At 38.5% G+C, this 13423-nt stretch overlaps 1 protein-coding gene across 4 annotated transcripts in view; it reads right to left on the reverse strand.

The window, feature by feature from the left end:
• ARHGAP42 (Rho GTPase activating protein 42) overlaps positions 1-13423 on the reverse strand; it is a 269930-nt gene that overhangs the window by 219083 nt on the left and 37424 nt on the right. The window contains exon 1 of one of the 4 annotated variants that reach the window (XM_032488280.1): positions 7239-7436. The exons of the other annotated variants lie outside the window; for them this stretch is intronic. Within the exon in view, the coding sequence (XP_032344171.1) occupies positions 7239-7326 (88 nt within the window). The 5' untranslated portion in view covers positions 7327-7436. Of the gene's footprint in view, positions 1-7238; positions 7437-13423 lie in introns of those variants that run through there. 4 annotated transcript variants of the gene reach the window in all.

Below are 13423 nucleotides of genomic sequence, written 5' to 3' on the forward strand. Positions count from 1 at the left end.
ACTTTGGCACTCCTCTCCACGGGCCTCCATGTCTCTGCCAGATCACCACCCAGCATGGGTTGCTCCACTTCTGCCCCTGCTACAGGTAAGCCCAGGTGCAGCCTTTTTTTTTTCTTTTTCCTTCAATTTAAGTATTGTCAGTTACAACGTGTCAATTTCTGGTGTACAGCACAATGTTCCAGTCATGCATATATGTACATATACTCATTTTCATATTCTTTTTCATTAAAGGTTATTACAAAATATTGAATATAGTCCCCTGTGCTCTACAGAAAAAAATTGGTTTTTTAATCTATTTTTATATATAGTCCAGCTGCCAATTGCATGACTGTAAGATTAAGGAGCTTCAATCGATTAAGGAGCTTCAATCTTAGCAGGCTTGTTGACACGCTGTCTTCTTAGAAGGGAACAAAATGTATCAACTAAGCTCCTGCAGTTTAGCAATTATTAGCATGTATCAACCAGCTCAATAAACATTAGTGATTTTCCAGGTTTACTGCACAAAACTGTTTCCAATCAAACTATTTATGAGAAAAACAGAAAGAAACACTTTTCAGAATAAAACAGTAATAATTTCCTCTCAGTCTTCCTTTCTTTCATCTATGACTCTTCAAACACATGACAGTGGGCAGGAACTCATTCTCCTGATCGCTGGGAGGAGCCGAGGGATTATAACCCACATGCGCGTAAATCATTCCCCTAAATTGACAAAACAATTTTGCAGCATTCCTCAACTTTCAGCCCCCCTAGGATCACCTCGCCTCCCAAGTGGAATAATGATTTCAAATTGAGCAAGGTCAGATGAATGCCAGATGAAGCCCGGCTGGCACAGATATAGTCCTCAACAAAAGCACCACAGAGACGTTCACCCAGCTGAGCTCAGCCACTTAAGAGGAAGTAGTTCCAATCATCTCCACAACAACGCAGATGGCAGCAACTCCATCATCCCCTGAAGGAGCTGAAACATGCAGGGCTTCCCTAGTGAGGCTCTATAATGACTTTCTGGTAGCGCTCCATGTACATTACAGATACAGAAATACAACTCCCCAAGCAATAATGCTTTCTTTTGCAAATAAACTCCATTTTCCTTAAGAGTTTAAAAAAAAAAAAAGTTTTGGTCGTGTTTTCATTTGCATGCCATAGTAGTTCTAAAGAAGACAGCAGCTTACTAGCTTATACTCAGTAAAAATGCACAAAATGGTATCTTGTATCCAGAACTGATGTGGCACACACCTGAGTTTGAGTTCTATTACTACTATGACCACTTAATGAGGACTTGCTATGTAGCACTGACTTAATTACTTTACTTCCCCCATCTCACTCCATCAGCCTAGCCTCTTCGCATCATCAATTATCTCCACATTTAACAGAGAGCAGAACCAGAAACTTACAGGCGTTGTGTTGCAATTCCCTTGCCTTAAGCGTCAGGCTTGGGAGATACTTTCTCAAGCGGGCAGAACCAGAGAGTGTGCTCATTGCTCTGTGACCTCCTCCAGAGTATATCACTTTAACCTGTAAGGTAAGATCCTTTTATTTCTACCCCCTTAACTCAGCCTGCACTTAACTCTCTGTTCTATTAAATTATAATTAATTAATCAATCTTTTGGGCAACAACTTGGACAAACTGTTTAGAAAGCCTGGAGACAGCAACTTGGGAATGGGAAGCTGGTCAGTTGTTAGCACTCTGGATTCCAATTTCAGCACTTCGATACTGTGGTGAGTTCTCCTGACTTAGGGCCTCTCGGGTTTGTCTGTAGGGACCAGCTCTGCTGCCAAAGTGATCTAGCCACGTCCTCAGTTCACAGCGTCCACTACTTCTACAGCCCAGCAATTAACCCGGGACAACGAAACCCCTTGATTTTCCATCTGTGCTCACTCAACTTGTCTGTTACGCCTCTACTTTCCATTTTTGCTTCAGTTGATCTCACACCATAACAAGCAGTTGGCACTCAAATATCTGATGTCTCCTACTCCTTTCCATGATTCTGCTTACATTTTATAATGGAAGACAATGGTACACTTCCACATTGTTCTGAAAATGAAACATGCATGTAAGAGTTTAAAGAGAATTATTTAACCCATAGTATCCACGGGGATATACACTAAGTAAGCAGTAGATACACAGTTACATCTATAGAACACATTCAGACATGAAACACTGGCAGAAAATTGTTCAAGTAGCAAACACTGGGGCATACTGGAAGGCTCCAATTTCATCATGTGATCCTTTTCAAAAACACTCAGGGTAACCGAACTAATGGACAAGAAGAGGTCCCACCCTTTACCATATTGCCACAATTTGTTTTTGGATACTATATTGTTATGTAGAAGAATGTCAGTATAAACAATACACAGACAAGATTTCATCTACAAATGAAAATAAAAGAAAATAGACAAGCATTCATGTATGTCATGCTGATAAAAATACAGCACTCTCTACCCAGTTAACTATGACTTATTTAAAACCCAGTTAATTATCCTATTATCTGCATACTTATGTTGTTTGTTATCTGCAAAAAAAACCAAATGAAAAAAGTAATTTATGTTACCTTTACTACTTAATATTAACAACCAATTTTACCTTTAATATAAACAGGTATTAATAGACAAAGACCACTAACCAAAAATTCTGTATCCAGTAAAATTATTCTTCAAAAGTGAAAAGAGAAGTAAAGACTTTCTCAAACAAAACCTGAGGAATTATATCATCAGTTGGCCTGCCTTGCAAGAAATGTTATTTCTTCAGTCCTAAGAGAAACAGAGAAATAAACATAAAATAAAATTTTTCTTTTGCTTCTTAATTCACCTAGTAGATACAAATTGTTATCTACTAGGTAGCAATGTACTGGTTAATTACAGCATGTAGATAAGTGAATGACAGCAATGTTACAAAGGACAGGAAGGAGGAACTGAAACTACCCAGACATAAGGTAACGGCACTGCTAGCGATACGGTCTAGTGTTATTTGAAAGTGGCCCTGGATTAGTTATAAACGTCTACTGCAAATTCCAGAACAACCACTTTAAAAATAGTAGAAAGAAAATACAATGGTATGTGAGAGAGGAAAAAAAATGGAATCATATAAAATCCCCAAATATTTGGAGATTAAACAACACATTTCTAAGTAACACAAGTCACAGAAGTCACAAGAGGAATTTTAAGATATTTTCAACTAAATGAAAATGAAAAAAAAAACTTATTAAAAATGGAAAGCAATGCTTTGAGGGCAATTTGTAGCACTGAATACAAATATTAAAAAAGATCTGAAAATCAACCATCTAAGTTTCCACCTTAGGAAATTAGAGAAAGAAGAGCAATAAAAGCTGAAAGCAAGCAGGAGATATGAAATAATAAATATTATAACAGAAACCAATAAAATTAGAAACAGAAAAATCAATAGGGAAGAAAATCAATAAGGCAAAAAGCTTTTTTTCTTTTTAAAGGATCAATAAAACTACTAAACTTCTAGCTGGGCAGAGAGAGAAAGAGAGCAAAGACACAAATTGCCGTATCAAAAATAAAATTGGGGCCATGACTACTAGTAACATGGACATTAAAAGGACAATGAAGGAATAATATGAACTCTACACCTACAAGTATGATAGTTTAGGTAAGGTTCACTAATTCCTTGAAAGATACAAACTACCAAAACTCACATAAGGAGAAACAGATTATCTGAATAGACCAATATTACTAAAGAAAGTGAATCAATAATTTAAAATCTACCAAAAAAAGGAAAAGAAAAACTATCATGTCTAGGTGGTTTTACTGGCGTATTCTACCAAATATTTAAGAAATTATAACAATTCTCTACAAGTTCTTCCAGAAAATAGAAGCTGAAAGAATACTTTCCAAGTCATTCCATGGGGCCAGCACTACACAAAAACCAAAACCAAACAAAGACATAACAAGAAAGGAAAACTGCTTCTCTCGTAAATATAGATGCAAAAATTCTCAACAAAATATTAGAAAATTGAATCCAACAATCATAAAACAACAACTGGAGACATAACCTAGATATGCAAGGCTGGTTCAATATTTGAAAAGCAATTAATGTAACCCATCACATCAACACTCTGAAGAAAAAAAATTTCATATAATCAAATCAACAGATGTGGAAAAAGCATGTGACAAAGTCCAATACACATATATAATTGAAACTCTCAGTAAACTAGGAATAGAGAGGAACTCCCTCAACTTGATTTTAAAAAGATCTAAAAGAAACCTACTGTTAAAATCATACTTAATGGTGAGAATCTTAAAGGCTTTCCCGGATCAAGACAAGGACGCTCCCTCACACTATTTTTCAATACCACGCTAGAAACCCTAGCTAATGCAATAAGACCAAAAAAAAGGAAATAAAAGGCACACACAGAGAAGAAATAAAACTGCTTTTGTTCACAGATTATATGACTGTTGATGTAGACTGTCCCAAAGAATCAACAAAAAGACTCTTTCTAAGAAGAAATTTTGCAATATTACAGGATACAAGATTAACACATAAAAATCAATTGTTTTCCCATATACCAGCAATGGATAATCGGAATTTGAAATTAAAAAACATAGTATTTATATTAGCAACAAAAAAACGAAATATGGAGCTTTAAATCTGACAAAATTTGTACAAGATCTAAATGAAGAAAACCACAAAACTCTGGTGAAAGACATCAAAGAAGATCTTATTAAATGGAGAGCTCTTCCATGTTCACTGATAGGAAGACTCCATATTGTCAAGATGTTAGTTCTTGATCCACAGATTCAATAAAACCCTCATCAAAACCCTCAGCAAGTAATTTTGTTTAACTGATTCTAAAGCTTATACGGAAAGGCAACAGACCCAGAATAACCAACAAAATACTGAAAGAGAAGAACAAAGCCAGAGGACTGAAACTACCCAACCTCAAGACTTAGCGCACAGCTACAGCAACTGAGACAGGGTGGTTCTGGCAAAAGACAAACAGATCAATGGAACAGAACAAAGAGCCCAGAATAGACCCACAAAAGTAAACTCAAGTGGAATTTGACAAAGTAGCAAAGGCAATTCAATTGGAAAAAGAACAGTCAAGGAGTATAACTGCTGGATTGTATTGTATGACATGAGAAAAGAATCAGTCAACAAATGATACCCAAACATCCATACGCCACCCCCCAAAGAAAGAAAGAAAGAAAGAAAGAAATCTAGACATAGATCTTACTCTTTGAAAAAATTAACTCAAAATGCATCCTAGATCTAAATGTAAAACTATAAAACTTCTAGAAGAGAACACAGAAGAAAATGTGGATGACTTTGGCTTCGGCAATGATGTTTTAGATCCAACACCAAAAGTACAATCCATGAAAAAAAATATTGGATAAGTTGAACTTCATTAAAATTAAAAACTTTGCTCTGTGAAAGACACTGCTAGGAGAATAAAAAGGTAAGCCACAGACTGGGAGAAAATATTTGCAAAATATATATGTGATAAAGGGCAATGTGTATCTAAAATACACACAGAGCTCCTGAATCTCAACAATAAGAAAACAAACAAGCCAGTTCAACAATGGGCCAAAGACCTTGACATCTCACCAAAGATGACACACAGGCAGCAAACACGTACATGAAAAAGAGCTCCACATTATATCATAGGAAACTGTAAGTTACCACAGTAAGATACCACTACCTACCAATTAGAATGGCCATAATCCAAAACACTGACATCACCAGGTGCTGGAGAAGATGTGAAGCAACAGGAACACTCACTCATTCATTACTGGTGGGAATGCAAAGTGGTTCAGCCGCTTTGGAAGACAGTTCCAGAAAGTTTAGCTTTCTTACAGAGCTAAACATACACGTACCATACAATCCAGCAATTACGCACCCTGACATTCACCCAAAGGAGATGAAAACTTACATCCACCCAAAAACCTGCACACACATTTATAGCAGTTTTGCTTACAATTGCCAAAACTTAGAAACAACCAAGATATCTTTAGGTAAGTGAATGGATAAACAAACTGTAGTACATTTATACAATGGTCTATTATTCAACAATAAAATGAGCTATCAAGCCACGGAAAAAACATGAAAGGATCTTAAGGCATATTGGCAAGTGAAAGAAGCCAATCGGAAAAGGCTAGATATCACATTCTAGAAAAGGCAAAACTACGGAGACAATAAAAAGATCAGTGGTTGCCAGGGGTCTGGGAGAAAAGGAGAGGCGGTTATTCACAGGGTATAGTTGAGAGCTGGGAAGAGACTCTGCCTGACACAACAGTAGTGAGTAAATGACCTTATGCATTTGTCAAAACCCTTAGAACCATACAACACAGAGCGCACAGTAATGTAAACTACGGCCTGTAAGGTAATAATATCAACACTGTTCGTTCATTCTAGTGAAAGTACCACGCTAATGCGTGATGTTAATAACAGGGGCTATGACGTGTGTGCGTATGTTGGGAAAGGGGGAGTAACATGGGGACTCTGTATTATGTGCTCAACTTTTTTTAAATAGCTTTTTTTTCAAATGTGACTAGAACCTGAATGATAAGTATACAGTAGTTGATTATAATAGTCTCTCTAATTTTGAGTACATTTAAAATGTTTATGGTAAAATTACTAAAAATTTTTAATAAAACAAAATCCTAGTTAGAAGACCATTCATATTTATGTTTTAAATTGTTAAAAGCAACATGTGCTCAATGAATAATAGATATATTCGGCTTTTCAAAAAATAAACAATGTTACCTCAATGGTCAGATAAAATTAACATAAAAAGTTCACACTGTTACATTTTTTGCGTTTTTGTTTGCTTTTAGAAAGATTCTTCAAGATCAAGAATCTAGGTGTGTTTCTACTTTTATAAATGTGCAATTCTCAACTTGGACTATTTTCCCCCATGAGAATAAAACTAGTTCTACTACTATTAAAAACTATCACTATTATTACATAAGCAATAATGAATCATTAAAGAAAAATGGAAAAAAAAAACTATATTCCCATATTCGCATCATCAGAACAGCCTGTGAATTATCTTCCATTTTTTTCCCACCATTATTAACGATTGTTACACATTAACAATCTAAACATGGAATCCCTTAAGGCCAACCTAAACTTCCCACTCACTTTAGCACTTAAGCAAAATAATCCATTTAATTTGGCAGATCATCTAGTTTCTGAGCACTCAGTAACAGGCTGGAGAACCGAATTAAGGGGTGACTTGTCTGGATTTCCCAGTCTCACATACACCAGGTCATCTTACCGCATGGACAGCAACCACGGAGTGACTCCTGCGGTAGGTTCCCCACCAGCAGACTCCAGCTCAGGAAGAACCACACCACAGAGCCCATCACAACCGGAGCACGGAGACCACGTCCCCCCAGAGAGATGAAGGACAGGGATCTTGCTCCGAATCAGCAACGCTGCAAGCCTATCAACGTTGGCTGCAGCACCAGGCCAGCTGGAGCACGACGACTCATCCAACAGCAGGAACTGCACCGAACAAACTGGTCGCAGGAGGCGAGGCTGGGGGTGAGACGCCGGCCTGGAACAGGGCCCGGGATGCAGCAGCAGTAAATCACTGCTGATGGGCTTTCTCCGCTTCTGTTTCTTCTTCCAAGCTCCCGTCTCTCTGAATCCAAGAGATGGCTTCATTTTCCTCCTTCGTGAAATAACAGATTCAGGATGTGCAATACGTGAAAGGCAGGCAGAGCTGCTATGGCCAAGAGCGTCCCTTTGCTGCCAGTTTTTACCATCTGTTATTCTGAGCCTGCCCACACACGCACGCGTGTGCTTGCACACGGACGGACACACATACACACACACACACACACACACACACACACACACACAGAGGAAAAAGGCAAGAAGGGGAGGGGGGCAGGGATGTGGGTGAAGCTCCCCGCAAGCAAATACCAGAATCTGGAGCAAAGGGCTATGTTTGCAGCACAGCGCTGACCCCCAGCCCGCTGCAGAGTGCAGGCAGACATACAAGCGAAGGAGAATGCTAAGTGATGTCCAGAGAAGGCCAGCTACTGGCTCCTACTGGACTTAACCACTTAAGTTCTTCTGAATCAATCTGCTTATTTTCCGGGACTTCTCCTCCTTACTGCCATGAAGACTGATGTTAAATAATTATCATGGCCAAAACTTCCAACTGAAGTCAAAGTGGGTATATTCTGTAGTCATAGTCTTACTCTGCAATAAAATCTATCTAACTTGAAACTATCATTGAATATGCAATTGTTTCCCAATAACATTCAACATGGCTGGTATTTCAGCAGAAAGAAAGGAAAATGTCCAATGGAAGATGGAGAACTAGGTTAGGAAACAAGAAATCTGAGCTCATTTAGCTGCACCCTGACGTTTCTAAAGTTTCTCCAGCACCAAGTACTCATTCTTAGTTTTTCATTTAATCTGAGGGTCTTTCCAATACTTTTCCAGTAATATCAGTTTGCTTGAAAGATGTACAGTCCTTTCAATCTATTAGGGATTCACTGTATCCAATAAGTCACATAAATTTAAAAATGTGCAGTGAATCATCACAACTTCCCCTAAATTTCTCCATCACAAACACCATTCATTAAATAATTTAAAGCTTGAATCAAGTAACATAGGATCTATCAAATGCAATGCATATCTAAAGAAATTATGTTAAATAAAATACTGAACTGTTACTTGTGCAAGAAACTAATTTACATGATAGTTGACTCATGTAGGCTTCAATTTAGTTCACATTTTTTTATAATACATAAGCATATCCTTAAGTGAGAAATTACTATTTCTGTTTTATCAAATTCTTATTCTTCAGAGACTCATTTTTACTTTCCTCTTTGAAATCTATTTTTAAATATCCTATCTACATGTAACCTTATATTTTTTTCACTCTTGCTGTGTTTGAAACTTTGTCTAATTTATTATCCTCAGCTAACCTTCAAAAATGACCTTTCGCTCTGTTTCAAACTCGTTCGCTTAGGTTCAATCCTCCTTTTGCTAACAACCCAGCTATGCTCCTCCAAAACTGAAATATTCTCACTTGAACAAGATAAAAAGACACGGTTTCTTTCAGAAGTATAAGACTTTGCACAGGAAATGTCTGTTTCCAAGAACTGGATAAGTTCTCTTTCTTGACCTTAATATCAGTTGCTTGATACAGTGGCTATGACCACCTTCAAGAGCTCTTTGCAGTGGGGTCAACCAGGACCTGCTTTGAAGAGCCACACGGGATCCATGCGATGTGCCACTTGTCAAGAACCCCACGACCTCAAAACATCTCCACGGCACCAGAGAATTTCTCTTCCCCCGCATCTGCCCACACACCCGCCCGAAGAAAACTTAAATCAAGCTTCACCACATACATCCTAGATACAACTTAATTCATGAAATAGTATCACCCCCCTTTTTTTTCTTTTACATTTCTTGAAAAATCATTGTGATTTTTTTTTTTTTTACATTTTTGACCGTGGCTCAATAAGAACTACATTTTACAACGCAACATTGTCGACTGATTCATACGTACTTATAAAACAGGAACAAGTTTCATTAAACCATATTTTCCCTTAATACATTCAATACACGGTGTTATCTTACTTATTCTGTTTTTTTTTTCCTATTACCAGTTCAACTCACTAAATCCATCTCAAGAACCTTCTAGGATCACAAACCACAGTCTGACAACCACTGGGACATTTGAATGTATAATATCCTATGTGAGCGAACTTGAATGCCAGGGTAATATACTCAAGGCAGCTCATGTAAAGAGTAAACACTAAATCCACATCAAGCTCAAATTATTTTTCCTTCCCCACTTGCAAGAAACAAAACCAGGACTGCTGGTCCATGGTTTCCTTTTTTTGAAGTTGTCCTCTGCATAACCCAGAATCATCCCGAGATGATAAATGTTTAGGGATATTTGCTATTCAACAGATGTCCAAGCTGCTGAAATCCCCCATGAACACTTAACTCTGTAGCCTGAATACCTCAACAGCTCATCCTGGAATTCTCCTCCTGGCCGCCCTTCGTTCAGGGGCTCTGCACCGATACCCACTGTCTTCCTCTCTTTGCTATTCAGTATCTCTTATTGCTCCATTCAACACATTCATTCTCAAAATAACCTTGAGACAGCTTAAGGGGGTGCGGGCTTTCTTATCCTTCCTGAAATTTCTCCAGTTTCTCCCAAGAAACAATTTTTTTAAACTAACGTCCTTCTTTATTATAGCTCTACCTACCAACAAAATAAAACTGCTGAGTTTCTACATTTTGGTCCGTGTTTACAAAGAAACTGGGGTCACTTCCTAATAATCATCTTCACCCTAATGAAACATGCTTTAACCCCAAAGCATATGAAACTGTAAGAGCACAGTTCTATTTCATGTAACAGACATGTGAGTAAGCCAGGAGAAAGAACTGATGCTTCAGAAATCAACAATTAGTAAATTCACTAACTAGAAAACTTCTATTGATTTATTTCTTGAGTTAAGTACTCAAGTTCATTATCTCCATTAATTACCTATAGCATTTCTTTGACCCAGGACCCACTAACTTTTTTCATTTACTTACATATAATTAAATTCTGGTGTCTTAATTATCTAAGCTTAAAAACACGAACCACAATGAAGCTGTAACGACAACGCACACACGGGCAGATGCTGCATTGCTGGGTCATGGCACGCATTCAACACCCGACTCCGCACTGCTCAGGCACCCAGCTCAATTCAAGAGACAGGAAGTGCAGTGAATCAAAATACAGGACGGGCACAGATCCCCAGCAAGCTTACACCCAGTGGACTCTTAGCTTAGACCACCTTCCAAAGACATTCACAGTACACATTTCCCAGTTCTCTTCTCATTTCTTACTCAGCTGCTTGAGTTAACACAAGAAATCAACCTGTCTGCCTTGCATTTCTACTTTGGTGCTTTTTCCCGCGCTGTCCTACCCGGCTGCATCCTCTCCCCACGCCTGTCCAGTCCGTGCGCATCACCTGCTCCAAGCTATGCTGACAGTACTTCTCCCAGTGACATCTACCCACCAAAAACCATCCGCTTTAGCTCTGTGCACGTATCTGTGCTCTGTTTAGGCTGCAGGTTTTTCAGGAACAGAAATCACTGCTTCCTAATTCTTACATAGTCCCTAACAACTGGCATAGTTCTATTCTCCCTGGTGAAGACTAGGTGATTCCTATTGGTACTTAGTTCTCCTTGTGTTGGGATTTTTGTTATCCCTTTCAATTACGGGGTTAACAAAGAAAAAACTTTTTAACATGGCCCGGGGTATGAAAAAGAGATGATTATCTAATAAATCGGAATGAACATATACCTAGAGCAATCAGGAAACGCACTGTTTATTCTTGTTACCGTCTCCAGATAAACATGTTCCCAAGCAGCACGTTAAGCAGAACAGGAAATGGGATGCGGAGGAGAGTCCCTCCGAAGGGCGTTTATTACTTCCCCATGTTTTAAGTCTAGTCCCAGCCCCACACATTTGAGGACTTTGAGGATGGAAAGAGGAAAGTTCGTTTCCCCTCATCCTCCAACTGGAGACAAGACTAAACAAGATTGCACGAGGGCGTAATTAACTTGGGACCCAAAGTCAAAGGTAAATAAGAATCGTGTAGGTCTGTCTCCTGGAGTTCAACCCGACCAGGAAAAAAGAATCTGGGAAGCCCCACTAGGAATCTCCCCTCTTCTCCGACTGCTGTTGAACAGCCCTTCATCGGGCCCAGGAACCATCCCCAGATGTTAGAGGACCGGCTGTCACAGCTGCTCGAGAAAATTCCTTTCACATTGGACTTCTGGAATTTCCCTTCCGGCTGGCAGTGGAAGAAAGATAAAGGCTCTCAGTAACTTTGGAAGCAGGGGTTCGAGGGAGTGGCTGCTTTAGATGGCAGGAAGTTATCCAAATATCACATATGCAATAATTTGTAAGTTTTCTGTTCATCTTTTGAAGTGTTTTTATAAACTTTAGCAGATTTAGGAAAGTGCAGTGCCCTTAAGAAAAACCTTTTCACACTGCAGCATTTAAGAACTGACTTCACAGGTCAATACATTTTGATCCTCTGTAAGCAAATCATTTCAGAGTCTCTCTAGATCATTTAAAATCTCTGCTAAAAAGATTCTGCCTATTTCCACAAAAACAGGATTTCAGAAATCTTTGCATCACTCTGCCCACTACGGTTGCTCATGATTTAAATAACAGAATGCACAGGATACTGACACAGTATTACAAAACCATACCTGTTCAGAGGGGCCAGACACAGCCCAGTGGCCAAAATTCTTGCCTGAGATTATTCTTCCTTTTTATTAAAAAAAAAAAAGAAAGGGTAAGACAACTGTGGCATAATAACTTTGTTAGAAAGGATGACTAAAAAAATATAACAAAATTCAAACCACACTAAGAATACAAAACCATGGATTACCAAAGGAAAGAGAATGCATCAAATTTAAGCTTGGCATGGAAAGGCAATGAATACAGCAGACCACTTACGGTAATACTTCCAAAGGAACAAATTTTTGCAGATCCCCTAAAAAATTCCCAAAAGTATAGCCAATAAATAACTGATGTTTTATGACTCCAAATTCTTCTCAACCAAACGCTTTAAAATTTCCAAGATTTTTTTAGCAGAAAACTAAAGAGAACCCAATTATCATTTTATTATTATCCAATAGATGATCATTTGGATTTACTTTAAAATGCTATATTTCTAGCACAATGTTTGATCCACAGTAGGTGATTCATAGTGATCTGATAAATGGATGGATTTAACTATCAAGCTTTCTCCTTCCAGTCCTGACCCAACTGCCCCAGTGTCTTATTACCTCAGAGATGATAACAGGGTCACATTTTCCCACAAGGCATTTTCACAGGAATTAGACTTGCTCCTGACAGTTCATAAAACATTACAAAAGAAACCAAGCTCACCATAGGTTCTGTTGCTTAAACCTTTACCAGAACTACATTCTCAACACCTTTAAGAGCTCAATCTGTCTTCCAGGAGTACCCTCATTGTTATTAACACTACTTATATTGTAACAGAACACCAGGTGTAATTTATTTGTCCATGAAAACAGTGTGCTTACCACAACCAAACAGAAGAGTCCAGGCCTGGATGTGTGTGTCTTCCAATAGCCTCAATATGATATTTTTAAAGAAAGCCAAAGGGAAATTGCTCCAAGGGAACTGGATAAAAGAGGAGAAAGCAAAGCAAATAGCCAGAAACAGGAGGTGGGGAAGCAGGTGGGAAAAGGGTGTGAGGACTACAAATGAAGGAAAATGATTGACAAATAATCACTGACAGAGCAAATTCCTTACAGGGAATGTAACCCCTCCAGCCCCGCCAGAAAACAGTGAGCACGCCTGGAATCACAGTTGCAAAGCCCTGAGTGTGGGTGAGGGGGTAACCAGTAGGACTCACTCTCCAACACCTCCCACCAGGTCCTCACTAACTTCCT

This window comes from Camelus ferus, chromosome 10 (assembly GCF_009834535.1).
Source record: "Camelus ferus isolate YT-003-E chromosome 10, BCGSAC_Cfer_1.0, whole genome shotgun sequence".
Lineage (NCBI taxonomy): Eukaryota > Metazoa > Chordata > Mammalia > Artiodactyla > Camelidae > Camelus > Camelus ferus.